This window comes from Gavialis gangeticus, unplaced genomic scaffold (assembly GCF_001723915.1).
Source record: "Gavialis gangeticus isolate Ggan-Ray unplaced genomic scaffold, GavGan_comp1, whole genome shotgun sequence".
NCBI lineage: Eukaryota > Metazoa > Chordata > Crocodylia > Gavialidae > Gavialis > Gavialis gangeticus.
This window is the reverse complement of record NW_017729022.1, coordinates 162,109,386-162,129,994: the sequence shown is the minus strand read 5'-3', so window position 1 is coordinate 162,129,994 and position 20,609 is coordinate 162,109,386. Positions and strand designations below refer to the sequence as shown.

General features: G+C 42.0%; 1 protein-coding gene and 1 long non-coding RNA gene across 2 annotated transcripts in view; one reads left to right on the top strand and one right to left on the bottom strand.

Annotated features, from left to right (window-relative positions):
• Positions 1–8,450: 8,450 nt before the first annotated feature.
• The window catches only part of LOC109296836, a 23,927-nt gene continuing 11,768 nt past the window's right edge, over positions 8,451–20,609 (top strand). The window contains exon 1 of the long non-coding RNA XR_002097073.1: positions 8,451–9,158. This is a non-coding gene — a long non-coding RNA (uncharacterized LOC109296836). The remainder of the gene's footprint in view (positions 9,159–20,609) is intronic.
• Positions 9,403–16,250, bottom strand: ATF3 (activating transcription factor 3). Its single transcript, XM_019516434.1, has 3 exons — positions 15,980–16,250; positions 14,725–14,832; positions 9,403–10,824 (listed from the first exon to the last, which is right to left on the bottom strand). Exons 1-3 carry the CDS (start codon positions 16,217–16,219, stop codon positions 10,627–10,629), a joined length of 546 nt encoding a protein of 181 aa, XP_019371979.1. The 5' UTR covers positions 16,220–16,250; the 3' UTR covers positions 9,403–10,626.

The window sequence follows — 20,609 nt, the reverse complement described above, 5'->3', positions numbered from 1 at the left end:
AGAGAAGACTCTGGGGGGATTTAATAACAGCCTTCAACTACTTGAAGGCTGGTTACAAAGACAATAGCGCTAGATCAGGGATGGGTAATTATTTGAGCCAGAGGGCTTCTTAGGGAGTTTTGGTGAGCTGTCATGGACCAGATCAGCATCCCCCATCCAGAACAACTCACCACAACACCACAACTCTCTAAGTGGCTCTGCCCCAGGGCCTGGCCCCAAGCTTTCACTGCTTGGTGATCCCAGGGTCTCCGTGGTCTGGGATCCACATAGACAGGGTATGCTCATCCAGACAGATGGGATAGAGCTGTAGGCAGGCAGGGAGTGGCATCTAGGAGCAGGATGGCTGAGTGGGGCTGAAGCCAGATCTGAGAGCAGGATCACAGGGTGGTGAGAGCACAGGGCTTGGGGCAGAGCTGCGATTTTCTCCTGGCATGCCCCTGCCTTCAAAATTGGCAACCATCATGAGGAATTGTTGCTCTGCCCCAGGCCCCAGGCCCCAGGCCCCAGCCCCATGCTGTCACCACCCCCTGATCCTGATCCCAATCCCAGCCTTAGCCCAGCCTACCCATCCTGCTCCCAGGTGCCGCTCTCTGCCTGCCCCTGGCCCCATTCTATCTGCCCGGAAACACACCTTACCCACACAAGTCCCAGGCCAGTCTCCATGAAGACCCTGCCTGCGCACTCCATCCGGTACCCGAGTGGGTGTGGGGTGGATGGGCTTAGGTGCTCAAGCAGTGGGGCCAGGTCCAGCAGTGGCAGAGACTGGCACCAGCAGCTGGAAGGAGCCACTGCTGCAGGGGCTGCCAGGAAATAAGTCCGACTGCCACACTATGCCAGCTGTACTGCACGCCCTGGGGGTGGCAGGACCAGCTGCACGTGCCACTGCCTGGGCTGCCTTTCACACCTGGGCCAGGCAGGATTGAAGGATCCTCTGCGGTCTGAACAAAATCCCTTGGTGGGCTGGATCCAGTCCATGGGCCATATTTTGCACCCCCCAAGCTAAACTGTTCTCAGTGGTAGCAGATGACAGAACAGGGAGCAATGGGCTCAAGTTGCAGCAAGGGAAGTTTAAGTTAAATATTAGGAAGAACTTTCTCACTAAGATGGTAGTAAAACACTGGAGCAGGTTACCCAGAGAAGTGGTGGAATCTCCATCCTTGGAGGTTTTTAAGACCTGGCTAGACAAAGCCTTGTCTGGGATTGATATAGTTGATTTTGGCCCTGCTTTGAGCAGGGGGTTGGAATAGATGACCTCCTGAGGTCCCTTCCAACTCTCATTTTCTATGACTCTATCATATGCCATCAGTTCAAAAGACTGCAAGAAAAAGTATATGTGCAGACAAGGCGTAAAATATATTTTGTTATTGAGAAACAAGTGATTGTGTCACTACGAGTACATCTTTATAGCAGAAGGCAGGACCATGCAAAGATCCCCAAGCTAGCTGTGTATGTGCTACTTCCAGAACTGGAAGCAATACAGCCACATTAATGAGTTAACTAGTTGGGTTAAGTGGAGCTAATTAGTCCAGCTGCAGAGCCATGCTAAAGGGACTCCTGCTGGTTCCAGAGTTAGTGTATGGTTAGGTACTTTGGGTAACTGCACAGTGCTGCGCTGTGTAGACCAGTGATTCTCAGGTGCTGCAGGACTCTGCATGCTGTGAGATCCTTTTAAGGGTGTTACAGGATACCACACAGTATTAGCACTGTCAGGTAGGTAAATACAGATGCATGATTAACAAGACAAACCAAGAAATTTCAAATAGGAATCCATAACATCAAAAACATTCTGACCTGTTATAATCTTTCTTAGTTGTTTGTAACAGAAAAATTGCTGTATTACTTTTCCATATTAAAAAAATGAGTGAAAAGTAAGAGTTAGCATTTTTCAATGGGTGCCTTAAGTCTAAAAAGGTTGACAGCCATTGGTGTAGATCAGGGGTGGGCAAAATATGACCTGTGTACCAGATCTGGCCCACCAGATGATTTCATCCGGCCCGGGGGTAAGTGCCCACCAATTAATTTTAGGTGTGGGGGGCAAGTATAGCCCATGGCTGTCCTTGCTGCACTCACATCCTGCCAGGGCATGGGAGAGCCCTGGCCCTGGCCCTGGCCCTGGCCAGCACACAGCTTCAAGGCAGGGCTGCTGCGAGGGGAACTGCTTAGCTTCCCCAGCTCCTCCTCATGTTCCTGTTGCAGCACCCCAGGCAGCAGGTAGGGCAGCCTTGGGGGGGTGGGGAGAAACTGCAGGTGGGCAGGGGCATGGAGCCCAGGGCCCACGCGCAGCAAGGCAGCAGGAGTGGAGAGCCTGGGTTGGCCCAATTCTATCACATGGGGCTCCCCATGGCTCACGTGCAGCTCCTGTGACTCATGCACCACCAAGGGAAGCCCTGCGCACTTAAGCCAGCAGATTTTGCTGCTCCCTGCTGTCATATAAAGCTCCTGGGACTCTGCCAGAAGTAGCAGAGAGCCCCACACGATGGAGCCAGGCTGGCTCATCTCTGCTCCCTGCTTCCCAGTGGAGTCCTGGGAGCTGCATGTGGTGGCAGGGAGTCAGTCCAGGCTGTTGGCTTCATCACATGGGCTCCCCTGCCATGGCACATGGCTCTGGCTGGGTCCTGGGAGCTGCATGTGAGATGCAGGGAGCCCCACACAATGGAGGTGGGGTGGCCTGGCCCCGCTCTTTGCCATCATGTGCAGCTCCCAGAAGTGGCTGGAGCTGTGTGCTGCCAGGGGGCTCCACCTGTGTAGGCCATGAGCACCTCAACATCCTGCCACTTGCTGCTGTTGCCCCTGGTGGCAGGGGTTGTGCACCATGGTGGCATGTGGGGGGGGCATACCCCCCTATACCCACACCCTCCCTCACACCCCTCTCCCTCACCCCCACATATACACCTGCACCCCGCATGCCTTCCCCACACACCCCCTCACCCCTCTATACCCACCCCCACACACATACACACCCCACCACACACACACCCACTCCCCCACATATGCCCCACATACACACCACACACACTATACAAGAGTATGACTTTATTTTGAACTATTATTCAATCACCTCTTTATACACTGTGCAAACACTTATAAATCAGGACAAAATATTTTTTAAATAAAATTAAAATATGTTATAGTAGATGTTTGATTTTTAGCATATGATTTTTTTTCTGGTTCAAAGATGAACACCTGCCCCTGCAAAGGAGTACTTCTGGGGGCAAGGGGAGGGACTTATGGTGGCAAAGGTCAGGGGCAGGATTTCCAGTCTCAAGATGGTGACCAGGGCATGGGGCTACCTTTACAGCCCTTGACAGCTCACCAAAACTCATTAAGCAGCCCTCCAGCTAAAATAATTGCCTACCCTCCTATGCAGATACTGGTATGCAGGCTGAGGTATATATCTCAGTCCTTGGCAGGGCATTGTGCTCTTTAAACACTCCCTACAAGATCTTCTTTGCCATATACACAAGAAGACATGCTTAAGCTTCTACTTGAAACCTTAACATTAGTATTCCCTGGTCTTTGAATGCTTAATTATGCAAACTTAGCACTGTTTTAACTTCCTTTGGAATAATAACTACTATAACTGATCGGATTTTGCAACTGTCTTCATATAAGCAGGCCCTGGAACATTATGTTCATTCAAGTACTGATTTCTAAAGAGAAATGAAGTGGAGAATCACTACACAAAGGGACAGGAGGCTCAAGAACAGAACAGAACGCTGCCATGGGAATCAGCATAAAAATACCTACGAAGATGAATTTACAAAGAGTTTTGCTCACTGACTTTAGCTTAGTTCGGAGAGCAGTGAGATGTTTGCTTGTTACCTTGAAAGCAAGTACAGTTTTATAAACACTCACCTTTTTTTGCTCTCACCATTAATTTTAAGCTTCTTTTCACTAAGCCTAGTCTTTACAGCCTTTCCGACACCACAGGTAATTGATGACTTTAGCAGCAGCATCCTTAGTTGTTACAGCAGGAATAGAATATGATCAACCTTATGCATTCTAAGATTATGAGTCAGGGCCAAACATACCCATAAGATTTGCTTACAAGTTCATGCAGTTTAAAAACACATAATATATTTTGAGTTGCTTTTATTTTTGACTGGTTTCTGAACTTCTGTCATATAATGACTTTTGCCATAATATGACAACAGGCTGAGAGCCATGGGGCTCTTTAGCCTGGAAAAGCGCAGGCTCAGGGTGACCACCAGTATCTGGGGGAACGTTTGTTCACCAGAGCGCCCCAAGGGATGATGAGGTCGAATGGTCATAAACTACTGCACGATTGTTTCAGGCTGAACATAAGGAAGAATTTCTTTACTGTCCGAGCCCCCAAGGTCTGGAAAAGCTTGCCATCGGAGGTGGTTCAAGCACCCACATTGAACACCTTCAAGAGTAAATTGGATGCTTATCTTGCTGGGATCCTATGACCCCAGCTGACTTCCTGCCCTTTGGGCAGGGGACTGGACTCAATGATCTTCCGAGGTCCCTTCCAGCCCTAATGTCTATGTCTATGAAATCAATCTGGTAACATTTTCAAGTTTTTCTCCATGGGGACTGAGATTCTCACCTATTCACGCGCCTCCAGGAGATAGAATTTTAAGAACATTTGGTTAACTTGTAAAAGTTGGCAACAGTGATCCTGGACTCCTTAGTTCTTGTTCTAACTCTGTTTCTAGCCATTTGTTCAACCCTGCGCTACTGATTTAGTGTCACTCCACTTCTGTACGCAAAGTTAAAACAGACTTAAATGAGATAGGGAGCTGCTACTGTACCAGATGAGGAAGAATGAGGGCAATGGGAGAGCACAGCTTACTCAAGTGAGGGAGAGAAGGTGCCCCTTGTTTTAGCAAGTAAGTCATGGGTGCAGTGCCTTCTATACAGGAGTAACTTTACATGTGTTAATAATATCTCTGAATTTAAAGATATGAAGAAGAATGGTCTGTATTTGGAATATAGTCCCTTCTACTGTGCTGGCATTGGCAAATGCCAGCTACAGGATCTGGCAGCATGCTGGATAAAATAATGTTTTTGCATGACATTAAATTTACTATGAGTAATCCTGTTAGCCTACTCACAGGGGCAGGGCAGTTAAGGCATCTCACTGTGGCTCTGAAGGGTACAGTTTAGCTTGCTGGGGAGTCAAAGCAGCCTGCTGTAATGTTAGCCATATCACTCCCATATGCCATTAGCTGCAGAACCTGGTTGCCATATTAGCCCAATGGGCCATAGGCTTGACAACTGTCTTCAAATGAAAACATCCTATAATATTAGCTATGCTCAGATGTGCCGGGTTCTTCCAAGTCTGTTTGTATACAGTTGCTATAGTCTGAAATGTAGAAAAAGACATTGTAGGCTCCCAACTTTACCTCTCATTTTACTTCCATATCATATTTGTACATCTGATACGTCTGAAGATTTTTCTAAGTGACAGCTGTACATACTGGACTTGGAAACTGCAAATCAATGTTTTTTTCTGGCCTATGTATCATTCTCAGCAGTAATAATAAAGATTCTACAGTCAGAAACAATGCAGCATCAAGAATACCGTCCAAACTCATTCCCTCTTAGCAGCGGTGTCTTTATGTGTCTAACAAGACTGAAAAATAGTCAATGATTATTCCTGTCATCAGAGCAGGCCCATTCTTTGGACAAACTGGTAAGTTGCCCAGGGCAGCATTTCTAGAGCCAACTAATTAGTAGCAGCTTCTCATTGGTCAATGCAATTAGCTCTGTGAATGTAATAGAGAAAGGGCAGAAAAATAGCTAGGGCTGGCCCAACATCTCTCTTAAGTCAGCAGATCTTATTCCAAATGCTCACTGAAGAAATGATCTTTTAAATTATATGTTCCTGTTTTCAGACTTGTCACTTTTCTCATCTTGACTTGCATTTTAAAGAATGGGGTCCAACATTATAAGTCAAATATGTGACCATACTGTTTCTATAAATCAGTGAGGTATGCTCTCTAAGTATTCCTAATACATCACAACTTACTAGTATTATTAATTTTTATATTATGTACCAGAGTCTCCAGTTGTGGATACTGTACAAATCTGGGAACATGGGAATTGCCAAATTGGACCAGACCCAAATCCAGTATCCTGCCAACAAGTGGCCTGCACCAGTTGCTTTCAAGGATGTTGTTTAAAAAAAAAACAAAAAAAGTAACTGTGGGATACTTCTATCCCAGGAGGTCTCTTCCCAATCCTTAAAAGGTAGCAATTATTTTGAGAACAGAAACATGAGATTTATATAATTTTCAAACTCTTAATTTAACCTCACAACTGGATGTTTTATTATCTGTATAATTATCTAGTTCTTCTTTGCATCTTGCCATAGTTCTTGGTCATGGAAAAAGCCAGTGGAAATGAGTTCTACACCCTAACTATTCACTGTGTGAAAAGGTTCTTTCTTAAGTTTTGAATTTGCCATCTTTCATTTGCATTAAACATCCCCAGACATGCAGGGTCAGAAGGTATTTAAACAACCTGTGTTATGTAAAAACAGTCAGACCAATATTTCTTCTAGCCCAGTATTGTTTCCACAGCCACAGCACTAGATGATTTTGAAGGAGAGCATATGAACAAGATGCATCTGAAGGGTTCTCCTGTCATACCCTCCCTGTCATCTGCTGTCACTGGTGTAAGCATGTGAGGGGATACATCCCTGACTGTTCTGTTTAATAGTTATTCATGGATTAAAATTCACTTCAGTGGAATTATACTGATTTGTATCAGGCAAGGAACTGAAACATAGCAAGAACAGATCCTAGAACTTACATTCCAGTGCCTCCCTCTTACAGTAATGTCTGTATTAGGAATGTAATAACTGGGTTATGTATGCACAGTTGTATGGGATCAATTCATACATTTCAGACCAAGTATAAAAACACTAGAATCAGAAATCTTTAGTCTTTTGGTCACATTTAAAAAAAACAACACATGACTGTGTTGAAGACAAACAGCTGACTTACAAAAGATTAAGCAAAGCAGAGCTAAAGCATGATTGCAGATGAGAGCATAGATAGGAGACAATGTATGATAAATGCAGATGGACAGACTGGCTAGTGTCATGCTTTAAAAGTTGTTATGATAAGGAACTTGCATGTATAAAGAAAAAGAATGTGTTAAAAATGCTAGGCCCCAAATTCTACCTAGATTCTATGAGGGAATTCCTAGACAGAATTCAAGGTGAAATTTTAAACACTTAGTCAACTAGGTTTTGGATTTATGTGTTTATTGGTTTGTGGTTTACAAGTTGGGCTCCTGGTCTAACCTTCTACAGTTTCTGCTACATTAAGGGTTATGATCATTTGCAACATACCAAGGCCAAAATTTTATGACAGTACCTGTGAGAAGCAAAACACTTTTACAATATTTGGGGACTTTGGTGTATTAATGTAGATGATCGGTTTTGCAGAAACATGTTGGCAATTTTTCTTAACGTTCCCATCTCCAAGGAAATTATTTTTAACACCTTGTTTTTCATGGCACCTTCTATCTGATCACTCTAAAGAAATATTAAGTCTAATAGCATCCCAACAAAATGGTTCTCTCAGCTTGTCAGATAGGTAAAACTTAAATTTGAACAACTGAAATGACTCATCCAAGATCACATAGCAAGTAAGTTGCAAGGCTGGAAACAAAAGTCAGGAGTCCTGCCTTCCAGTATTGTTCTAGGAAAAGAAACAGTTTCTAAACTTTGAATGAACCTCACAATGAATTAAGTCACACATGAACAAATGGATATTAATTATTTTTTATTAAAGTATCAAAACAAACTCAAGAATAGAAAACAAATTGTTTTAATGCATTTTTATAGGTTATCCTGAATAAACTAGACATTTACTTAACCCATATAATGCATTGCTCCTGTCTAGACTTTAGACATTACTTTCCTGGGCATATTCAAAGTACCATAACTTCCAAATTATGCCATACACGCACTCATGAACACACACATACACACAAAGAGGGAAGCAGCTATGACTGAACGGATAGAAATAAAGACAGATTAACTCCCAACAAAAGTAGTGGTACCATATTAATATTTGGCATGCTAGTAAATAACATTTACATTTAACTCAAGCAGCAAAAGCATGACGCCTGCGTCACCAGTAATATGGTTAAAAGCAACCATACAAAATCCCTAAAGGAGAGACATGAGTTTTGTAATAGTGATTAACAATAAGTGGAACCAGTTTTTGTCCTAACACCTTATAACAGTAGAGGCAACAAACTTTTTACCTTGGTTGAAATTTGATACACAAGAGACAAAGACAAGGAGTATGGTATCTGGACGGTGCCTAAATCTAATAAATCCATATTACAGAATTCAAATACCAATGAAAAGTTATTTTACAAGGTAATTGTAACATTTCAGGAATTTCCTGTGTCAGACAGACAATGGGCCAAATTAATCCCTCATATAACTCCATTTAAGACAGGAACAGGAGGTAAGAAACCTTCATTGAAGTCAGTGGAAGTGCCTCACAACTGTACCCAGGATTAATCTGGCCCAGTGTGTTGTATTTGTATACATTCACTTTTCAGGTACATGAAGTACATAGTTGATACATGATAGAGGACATTACAATATATCCAGATCTTAGGAAAGTGTATTAAGAAGTTCTGTTGCAGAATATAAAAGTAAGATAAGATCAGGTATGATATCTGATATACTCATCTGGGACTCGCAAAGTAAGAAGCTGATGGTTGAGGTATCTATTGGTTTAGCCTTTAGATTATTTTAGATTAAAAATGCAATTTCAACACTGCACAACTGGTGTAAAATATTATGTACTGTAAACTCTATTCTTCTGGTCTGCTCTGTTTAAAGTGGGACATTATGCTGTTAGACACCACTGATGGAGGTCTGGAATTTTGGAAAGTATAATTGCTATTATCTGATGCTGCAAAATAGTCATTGCCTCATGTGAGACAAGGATTAGGCATTTATATATATATTTTTAGAAGTGATGTCCCAAACAGAACCATTGAATTTAGGAATATATAATATTAGACACCAACAAGTGAAAATAAACAAAAAACAGCACAGCACTTGTGTTTTCAGTTTTGTCTGGTTTGCAATATTTATTAGCTCAACTTATTAGGATATTAGTGATAAATAAGGATAATATTTTCTTTTACAGAAAACTGTAAGGATAATAAAATAAAACAATCTGAGGATTTCACAGAAACATCAGAATTTAAACACTCATAGCTCTAGTTCTTTCGTCCAGCAGCTCTATTAGTAGTTCAAAACATCTAAGGTTAGATTTTAATAAAAAGTAAAAATAATTACCCACTACAGCAAAGTCTTAGTCCATTTTGGGGTTCCAAGCAGCATTCTGATTGACTGCAGTCCCCACCAAAATATAAAAGAAAAGCTAGATGTTTTTCTTATGAATCATATGACAACAGGAAGTAATCTTGACAGAGTGTTGCATTAGAGTCCCTCAAAACCTTAGTCATGTGCATAAGAGCTACTCTTGGAACGAGTCCCACTGAAGTGTATGAGTAAGAATTACTAACAAGTGAAAGTTTGCAGGATCAAATCCTAGGTAATCTAAGTCTTTTCCACTTCCATTTGCTATGATTCACAAACTTTGGATTCAGTCCTGCAGTCCTTATTTCAGACAAAACTCACTGAATCCTTTCCCAGCTAATTCCCTCTTCACACTTCAACTAACTCTCCACACACAGGTGAATTTCACACAGAATGAATAATACTTCAGTAAAATTAAAGCATAGACCCAGGAACTCATTTTCAAGGAAGTTCAGATTTGGCAAGTCTACTTTTACTGTGTAAATTTGATCCCTATAACTGCTTTGAAATACTGTGTATATTGGATATTGTGCATTAAGTGCTCACAGGGCAAAGTGCCTGCCTGTATTTCATGGCACAACTGCAATCGCTGAAGAACAGTGTGAGAGCTCCAGTTCAGTAAATGCAAACTTTTTTTTTAGCTACACAGACATTTTGCAAGATACTGATGCTTGTCACACCTACTAAACTTCTCAGAATCAAAGTCTGAGATGAGTCATACAAAAACCCACACAAGTGTTGTAAAGAAAAAAAATACAATGCTTAATTTGAAACTAAAGGCTTTTTTGCATTAGGTTAAAATGCATTATTACATACCAACACATTCTTCCAGAACGCATCATTCTGAAAACTTGAAAGCTCTGAAAATACTCTCTCTGCTTTTCCTACTAGCAACAAGGAAAGGTAGTGTCCATCCAGCACTGCTGTCTGTATGAAGTGCATCATTGGAAGTCATAGTGTTCTAGCACAGACATCACAAGTGCAGGTACTGTATACAAGCAGAAACGTAAAACTTCTGCGGTTGTTGTTGGTAGCTTCTAGGAACAGCACATGTGACGTACTAAAACCTAGAGTTGAGGCAGAGGACTCTGACTTGAGCATGAGCAAGTCTTTTGAGGGGAAGGATCACAGCTGAGCCAACACAATCCTTCCTGCTTAACAAAGCAACCCTCCTGCCTATTGGTTTTTGACTAATAGAATCCTGCAGATACACCTTAAGTCAGATCCTCCGTGGATTCTGGATTTTTGGTGTGGAGATGTACTTATGAGGACTCTTTGTTTTGCCTCATCATTGTCACTTAGCCCTGTAATGTTCCTTCTTTGATCTGTTGAATAAAGAGGTTCCTTTCGTCCTCAGGTGTTCTCCCATTTTGCGCTCGGACTATGCAAGTAGGCCTATGGAGATTGAGCATGTATATCAAATGCTGCTTCTCATTCTTTAGTTCTTCAATCTGGGCTTTTAGTTCTGCGTTGATAGTTTCCAGTTTTTCTGATTCCTAGCCACAGAGCAGAGACATAGCTATTAGACTGAGAGTAGCAGCCCTTTATTAGTAGCAAGGCATGATGGCTATTTAAGACAGAAACTACATGTTTCTAATAGTGCACAACTGTAAAGCTATACATCACAAGTTTGTAATAGTCTAGAGAATAGATTAAAAATGTGGTCTTTGCCCTTAAAAGAAAAATAGTCACAATGTCAACTTCTGCCTAGTGTACATGCAAAATAAGTCCATTGCCTTCGGTAGAGTTGCTTTAGATATGTATTGGTTGAAGTGATCAGAATTTGACCTAGATTATTTGTGCCCTTGTATTAGCTCACTAGAATGTTACATCACCTATCAGGGTGCAAAACATACATCAGGTGCTGTTCCATAAACCAGCATGTCATTTGGAAATGCCACCTGTAACCAGTATTCCACTAGAACACTGCCACAGTCTGCTACAAAAATAGGTTAAAAAGGGACTGTCAACGATGCTAGGTTTATAAATTGACCTACCCTGACCTTTGTCCTACGAGGTAAGTTTTACCAAAAAGATTCCAGTCGTGCAGTTTTTAAACTTAATGTGACTGCAGCAGAACTGTGTGTGTGTGTGGGTTTAAATATAACCAACTACCCGTTTTTTACTTTATCCTATTATGCAAGAGCTCTTCTAATTTAATAACACTGTGGGAGAGGAGTGGGCAAGAGTATATGATTTACATGGGTAACCTTCATATCAAGCTTACTGCACTGGCCCACTGATAGGGCTCAACTCCCAGCTCAAACAATTACCCTTAGGAATAAGGTTTTATTTTTACAAAATCATTAAGTCATAGCCATTTTTTTAACTCCACACATATAAACACACAAATTCACCTACCTCACTAAAGTGTAACCTTTGAGGTGAATCTTAGAGTAAAAAAAGCTGTCAAGCTTAGTTTTAATCTTAGGCCTAAAAGATTTAATCAAGTGTGTCCTACTAGGAAAAGGTATGTTCTTATCTCAAGGTAGCTAACATCTGAGGGGCAAGGATTTCTTGGGGTGAGTACTTACCCTAAGAAATCCTTGCCTCTCACATAATATCTAGACCATCACAGGTACAACATCACTCTTACACTACCCTACCAGTTGATAAAATCCTACTGATGACATGGTAGTTTATAATTTTCACTTACTTTGGCTTAACATAAAGACTATAAGAAAGGCTAAGGTTTGTCTTGACCTATAAAATACCAAAATGTGTTTAAAACTGCAAATTGACTTGTCTTCCCTAAAATTTTCCTGCCTGTTAGTTGTTATACCCTAGCTAACACAATATAAAAATACACCATTTTTTCCTAGTGCCCGAAAGGCTTTAAAATATGGTGTTTGAATCTGACATGATATTGTAGCAGGGTTTAGGAGGCTAGGTTATAGAACAGTACTTACAGGATTTTTGAGACTCTGGATGCCTACAATAAAAGTTAACGGAACTATTTGTCATAGATGTCTTTGCGAAAAGGGATCTTACTGACCACTACAAAAAAAGTAGGTCATAATGAACTTATTCAGGGCAACCCAATAGCCTAGAGAAAGTGCAAAATCTGAGTCCTTGCCTAGTTTCCTTTTTCCAGACTAACAGAAACTTACAGCGCTATGAGGCAGTACAATATTTCTGGCATCTCTTCCCGGCAAACACTTCTGGACAACAAAAGAGGTAATTGTCAGGAAGGGTTTAAGAAGAAGCCCATCCTCTTAGCACTCCTTTGTAAGGTTGATCATATGGGGTCTTTGAAAGACTCCTTAGTGTCTTAAATATCCTAAATATTAAAAGCTATTAATCCCAAACTTAGTAACAGAGAGAGACATAAAACTTCAACAGGTACTATATGCCCATTCTTGTCCTTTGTGAAACTGAAGGACTCCACGGCATCATCTGTTTTCCCGTGCTGTCATCTTACAGGACTAATAAACTACAGTAGTAACACCTAGGCTTGCTATCTGTAAACATGATTTAACTGAAAAGATCAAGAGTTTTAATCAAATACCAAATGAGATATAGCTCTAATTTTAACCTACTATATTAGTCATTGTAACTAGACATCCATTTCACAGAGAGATCAACCTGGGTCATAAAGAAGTTATAACTGGTTAAGATCTGTAACAGACGTCATGGACATGAAAAGTGATTTTAAATTCTTCCAGTGTTTTGTTTACATTTGTAAATTAATATCCACACATAAAAACACTTCTGTTTTTTAGAGCAGCAGCAATTGTTATTGATTCTATAGTGCTTTTTCAGATATTTTCAGTTTTAACTAAGCTTGAGATACATATGTAAGTAAGTGTGCATATTAGGGGTACACAGACAGATTTGGGGGGCTGATACCGATAGCTGATTTTTAAGGAGGTGTATTGGCTGATACTGATCCGATTTCCAATACAGCTACATGCAGCTGGTAAATCTGTGATGGTGGAAGGGGATGGGGGAGGTAATGGGTGGGGTGGGGGGCAGATTAAGGCCCCCATGGTGAGGGAGGAGTGGGGCTGGAACAGGTGTTGCCCAGCCGGGGCAGGGTATGAGACGAAGCCGTGGCTTATCCAGGGGGCACAGGGAGGGGAGGGTGGCTCCCCACTGCTGTGCACACCCCAGGAAGGCATGTGAGTGCACCCCAGGAGCCCTCACTCCCCGTGTACCTCCTGGACAAGTTGCAGCTCTGGCCTGCACCCCACCCACCTGGGCAGTGCCTGCCCCTGCCCCAGCCCCACTTGCTCCCTCACTGCAGGGTGTGTTCATCTGCCCCCCACACCCCTTCCCTCCCCCCGTCTCCTTCCACCACACTGGACTTACCAGATGGAGGCAACTCTCCAAGCTGCTGGGCTGTGCTTCTCGCTGCCTGAGTGCTGTGTTATGGCTGTGCACACGCACAGGCATTTATCAGCCAAATTAACAGCTGCATCAGACTGACTTCTGATAGTCAATCTTCTTTATATCAGTGATATATATCTCATATATATCATATATCAGTCATATATCATATATATCAATCTGATATCAGACCAATGTACCGGTGTACGTGTGTGTGTGTGTCTGTGTGTGTGTCTGTGTGTGTGTTGATTTATTTATATTGCCATCCACCAAAGAATTTCAAAGGGCTTTGCAGACAGTTGCATTCTTCTGCCTTGCTTATTTGCTCAGTAGTGGTGGTGTAGAGAGGAAAAGATAGGCTTATTGCAGCTACTTGACATGGGTAACCAGAACTCCCAGAATACCCTGGATGAACCCCAGATTTGCTCAAATAGCTGATGTGCAGTTTTGCACTTAAACCTGGAAACTTAGCAAAACAACCAAACAGCAGACAGGGAAAAAGTCAGGTCAAGAAGTCCCAGTAAAAGGAAAACAACAAGAAACCAACCTTGGGGAATTAAGAGCAACAGGTTTGTGGTGTCTAAGCTGGAGACTGTAATTGTAAATATTGCTAAGAAAGATAGAACTGCTTAGAAAAATAAAATAGGGTAGCAACAGTGCCTAGCAACTGCCTAGCAACGATGACATCACACCAAGTCATAAAAGAAACAGCAAAGGACAACGAAGTTGTCTCTCTGCTGAACTACATCCCAAGAAGCATCGGGTGATCAATGCAGACATGGAACTTGGGAGCCTTACTCAGCATGGCCACCTGATTGAGAATTCTCATGAAACCCACCCAAGATTGTTGCAGCGTGGTGAGATTCACAATTATGTGTGTAGCATTGCTGCTTAGCACTGTATGTGTGTAGCCAGTAAAGCTTTGCTTGATCTTCAATTGGATAGGTGGGCCATGGTGCAATCTGTATAACTTCCCTGGCCTATTCCCACCTCTGAGGGGTACTAAGTTCTAGTCCAACAGTGGCAGGATGAAAACAGGGTAAGAACAGTCAAAGTCAGCAACTTACTTTCTGCAAACATTCTGTTTTTTCCTTCTTTTTATTTCGGCATTTTGCAGCTGCAATTTTGTTCCTTTCCCTTCTCCTCTTTTTCCTTTCATCTTCTTCAGGTGCAAACTAGGAAAATTCAGGAGAGGTGCACATAATTAGAGTGATGCAGCAAACACAGCAGCATCATTTTGATAACTGCTCTAAAGCAAAATAGCCCTGTTTTGTAGACTGTTAGCTACAATATGTGTATTACCAACAGTGTCAGCCAGCCTGCGGACATGATTCTCATTTCATTTACAACAGTGTGAGACTAGAGAAACTCCACTAAGTTTGTCAACAAAAAGCATGGTGTAACTGAGATCAGAGTGAGGTAGCAGACAGGTTACATCCTGAAAACTAACTTAAAGGTATGAAAGTCAACATTTTATCCTAATGACTAATCATTCAGTTATTTTAAAACTGTAGAAACTTTGTCTGAGTAATAAAAATGTGCAGGATCAGACACTTAATCTGATGGTTTAGTAGCAGGCACTACTTTTTTTCCAAAAATCTAGATCTGTGCCTGATCCCATCACCTTTATGGATAGAACAGCTGGTGATGTGAAGCAGCCATTTTACATGAAGATTGTACTAAGGGGATCTCACAAAGTTTACTGATCTTTGGGGATTTGTTCTGTTGTCTTTTATTCCAGTGTAAGTTCAAAGTAATGCTGGCCCTCTGGTCCAAATTCTTAGCTTAGTTACTTGGGTGCCATAAACTTCTGTAACTCCCAACGGCTTTGGTAGAGGTACTTCTGGTTTACCCCAGTATGCATGAGTTCACAAGGAAGCCATGTGAGCCCACGTACTGCATAATAAGTCCTCTTAGAAGACAGTGCTATCAAATGGCATAACATTCTTCTTCTTTTAGTTCACAGCTAGGTTTACAAACAATTAATGGTTTACAACCAATTCAGGTTTTCTTCACTGAGATAGCCCTCTCAATGTAAAATCAAGCAAGACACAGACCAGCTTTTGCTCTAAACAGAACAGAGTGCTCGCTTCCACAAATAAGGAGTCATTACTTGTGTCCAGCTAAATATGAACTAGCCATAAATGATGTGAAAAGTATCAGCATTTAAAGAAAACAGGGACTAGAGAACTGAACATATTGACAGATTTAGTTCTTAGAGTCTATTGGTATTGGAGATGCTATCTTTCTTGATTTTCAGTGCATTTTGTAGTGAAATGATATTAGAATGTTAATCAAATTGAAATAATTAAAGAAAGGTACCTCTGTTTTCAGAACAGATGTTTCAACCATTCTTTCTGAAACTGTCACTGTGTCCAATGTAGAAGACATCCTGTGGTATTGGCGCTTATTTTGAATGGCAAATCTCAATTCTTCTTTCACCAGGGGGGTTAGATTTGTGAAATCTTCAAACCCCAGTGATAACGAAGGGGACAAGCAAGGAACAATTGCAGAGGCGCTGACTTCAGATGCAGATACCTGGCCTGGGTGTTGGAGCATCATTTTGCTGAAAGGTAAAAAATAAATACATAAATTATACTGAATAGCCTTCAATAACCTTTACATGCCAAAACTATTCACTAGACCAAAGCTGGATCTTTTAACCTGTCAACTAGTCCCTGTTTTATTTTAACAGAGGTTGGAACTACATTCTTCTACTATGTATGTACTTGTGGATATATACATATAAACATACACATTAACATAAACATGTATACTCTTATAGATATATTTATAGAGCTAGTACAGAGTTTCACAATAAGGTACAAGAATTGACATTGTAGTTTATGATGGTTACAAAAGAATGGTGCTTGCCATATTATATGGGCCATTCTGCATTCTGTTATTATTACCCAAGCAGTTCAAGATCAGGTGAACTGGTCTTCATTTCTATGGATGTTTTAATTTTCTTTTGGATTTTACCTTTTTGATGCAAGTCTATTTTTAGGAATTTTCTGAAAAAGGATAATTGTAAGATCAGTGCATTATGAAAACTGTAGGGTGAGAATAGGCAAAGGAAGCCTGGAATTAAAAATGGCAAATTAGGAAGTTTATATACAGTTTAGAAAGAGAGCCAGACACCAAATAAATGGGTTCCCCTATCCAAAGAGCTATACTACTATAGCTGAGTTTGAAAAGAATGGACCAGAACCTGTTCTTATTTACAGCTATGTAAATCCACAGTAACTCCACTGGAAACTTAAATTTAAAGTGCATTACACTTAGATTACAAGTGGATACAAAATTGTTATGATCAGGTTAGTGCATGTGCTTAATGATCCAGTTATAAAATCCTGCAAAACAAGTGGCACAAAACACCAAGAGCTGTATTGTCTTGGGGCTATCTAGCCATAGACATAGAAGGACAGAAATTACATGCAACCCAGTTTAAGTGATCAGAAACTGGTTCAAATATGTAACACAACAGAAGTTCAGTGAACAAAAAGGCCGAAACCAATTTAAGATAAACGTGGATGAATATAATATCAGATTTAACTGATTTAGGTTAAATTGGTTTATTGAACTTCTGTCCCAGATCCCCTCAGATTCAAGTTAACTCTCAGTCCCCCAGCATCCCAGGATGCTTTACACCACCCTTGCAAAGCCCTCCACCTCACAGGGTGAGCAAGCTAACCGTGGCCCAAGCTGTCTGCTCCAGCCAAGCAGGGAGGTATTCTCTAGCACACACCCTCCACCGACCACCCTGCAGCTTCTGGCCTGAGCCACTGCAGGCATGAGTCTGCACTAGACTAACCCGCAAAGATTGAATCAATTCAGCCTCAGGCTTTTTGACTGTCTATACTTACCCAGGGGGAAGAAAGAATGGGAAACATGAAGTTACTTTTTTCTTCTTCTTTTACATAATCTGAAAAGGTCCTCACACATGCTTAACAACATGGAGTTATAAACGGTTAAACATTTTGGCCAGATGTTCTGCTAATATAAATCAGTGTCACTGCAAGCATTTCAGTGGAACTATGCCAACTGACACCAATGGTGGATCCATACTTTATTTTCTAAGTGAGATAAGATATGGATTATTTTGTCCTATTGGTTTTACTACTTTCCTCCCCATGTGTAGGCATCTTGATATCTTATAAGCATGTGGTTACAATATTGTGTTACTTGCTCTTGAGAAGCATGGTAATCATAATAACAAAATCAACTGCAATTATCTCTGTGGCAGGTAAGTAGATGTGTACACACACACACATGCACACACACATACACACACACACACCACGGCTCTGTGTAGTCAACCTAGATTTATGCAATTGCCTTTGGGCAAAATTATATCTTAGCAGTTTTGGGTGGTGGTCAAGATAATGTGCCTTAACAGACAGACAGATCCTACACTTCGTTATACAGAAATTTACTCTGGATTCACATGAGTGTAAGGGAGAGCAGAATCTGATCCAAGCTAAGTATTTTTTAAAGAAAGAATAAAAAACCTGAGGTTAGCGAATTATTAGTGTGTTGAATTCACTTGTCTTAGTCATAAAACCCAAGGTTTGAAGAACTTCCAAGTACTTCCTGACTTTCAGACTCAACAAAACAGAATAACTTAATAGTTCCCAAATTCTGCAGGTGAAGTCCAACCCCCACTGAGGTCAAATGTAGAAGTTGTCACTGATTTCAATGGCTCTATGATTTCAACATCAGTTAATAAAGAAAGGAAGATTCTCTGGAACAAACTGTTGTCCCAAGAGACCTTGGAAAATTTGTGTAATTTTGTTCAGAAAGCCCCCGTGCATGAGTCACATTTGAAATACAGAAATCCTTGAATTCTATATCTGAGAACTAGAGGACACTTCTCTCCAACAAGTTAGAAATATCCCCATGCTTTTCAGCCAAAAGAACCCAGTGTTATTTACCATTTTGCACTTTGCCAACATATTTATGTAGGTTCTTTCATTTTCCATTATCATCTACATGGATAATTCTAATTCACTCAGATCAGGCATCTGAGTTAACAATAATGCCATCTCTCTGCCTACCAAGGAATTATATGCACTGATGAATTTTCAGCATGTGTGGTTTGCCTATTTTTATGTGGGTGAACTTTTCATTAAAATAGGCTTCAGCACCCAAAGAAAATCAAGAATATTCACAGCCTTAATGGAAAAAGTCATGAAAACTTTGTTCATACAATATTTTCATTAGTAACTGGCAGAACATTTTTATCAAATGTACTACCACCATCAGAAAAACCTGCTGAAAAATGTTTCTCCATCCCTAATTGCTCAGTGTCTAAATTTAAGAGAGTGATGGGAGAGTGTTAGCTGGGATTCCCTAACTATAGAAGCTGCTTTTCCCCTAGTGTGAAACAGTCTGCTGACCTTCCAGACATGCTGAAAGGCATGTCTGTTTACTCAGGCTGTAGGAAAGGGAGGAGCCTGAAGGGACTGAAGTTTATGTGCAGAATTCTGAGTTGAGTTTTGTTGGGTGGGACTAGTTTCAGCTATTTTTCTGTATCCCCCTTTGTAAGCTCTTTTGTGGCATGGAGCATTTTTTTATTCTGTATTTCTATAGTGCCTAGAACAATGGGGTCTTAGTCCATGACTGGGACTCCTAGATGCTAACAAAATAAAAATAAGATTAAATTAAAAACAATATGAACAGTATTTAAAGTTCTACCTATGTGCCTTGTGGTGCTGTATAATTGATACAATGGTAGTAATCCAGATGCTTTCCTCTATGGATAAATATTTCTGTTTCTAGGGGCATTAAAATAATAAGAGTAAAATTTAAAAATAAAACACACTCCCCCTGCCTTATTTGGCTCTCTCATTCCAATTTCTAGTCCATGTTATTTTAGACATCAAGTCATTTGGGGCAGGGACCTGGCTTAGTCTATGTTTTTAAAACACCTAATACTATTTAGGGTCCACTGAGGGCAAAAATAATTAACCCAACATTATAACCACATTCCAAACTTCCTGAGACTATTGAAGTTGCCAAGAGCAGAAAGTGCTGCACAGCACTGGGGCACAGGAACCCAGTTCATGCCTGGTATAAGTGGATCCTGTTCTTCATCTGATGATCTAGCACAGTGGTGTTCAACCTTTTGGTTCTGCAAGCCAGCTGGGTTGGAGCTGCCCTGCACACCAGGATCGGGCCCCGCACAGCCCCCATGCACACTGGGATCAGGTTCTGGCGTCCTGTGCCAACCTCGTGTGCCAGGATCAGGCCCTGCACTGCCCTATCTGGAAGCAGGATCATGACCAACGGGACTCTCCACCACGGGCTAGCTGACACAGCCCCAGGGGGTGGGGACGGATCTGGCAGCAGACTGGAGCTGAAGCACCCCTGCTATTGCAAGAAAAGTCCTATTTCCTGATAACGGTCCATTCTACAATCCCTCCCTGTGGCTGCGCAGCCAGATGAAGCTAGTCACTGAAGTTTAATTTGTGAAAAAGTCACTGCTCCCCCCGCCACCCCCACTACCACTTCACTTTGTCAAATGAATGACTCCTTCCCCTGGCCGCGACCCGGGCTATCCCACAAGCGGACGGCCCCTCTACACGCCCCGACACATCCCGCCCACCTCAGGCACTGCTGCGCGCGGGACAGGATTAGATGCGCGCTTGAAGTTGAAGGCGAACACAGCGAAGGCTTCGGGACACCTCCCCTCGGCTGCACAGCTCAGCACGGCTCCCAGGAGTGAGGGGCACTTCGGCCGCACCTCGCTCTCGGCCTGCCGGGGCGGCGACCCCCGTCCCCCTGCGGGGACCTTCAGCGGTCTCAGAGCCTCCCGCCCACCTTGTCACAGCCCGGCTCCGTCCTGCCTCACTCGCAGGACGCGCCGCGGGCCCCGAACCCCCCCGCGCCGCCCACTGTGTCGTCACAGCCCGGGGGCTCGGGCCGCGCAGGTGGGCGGCGGGAGGCGGCC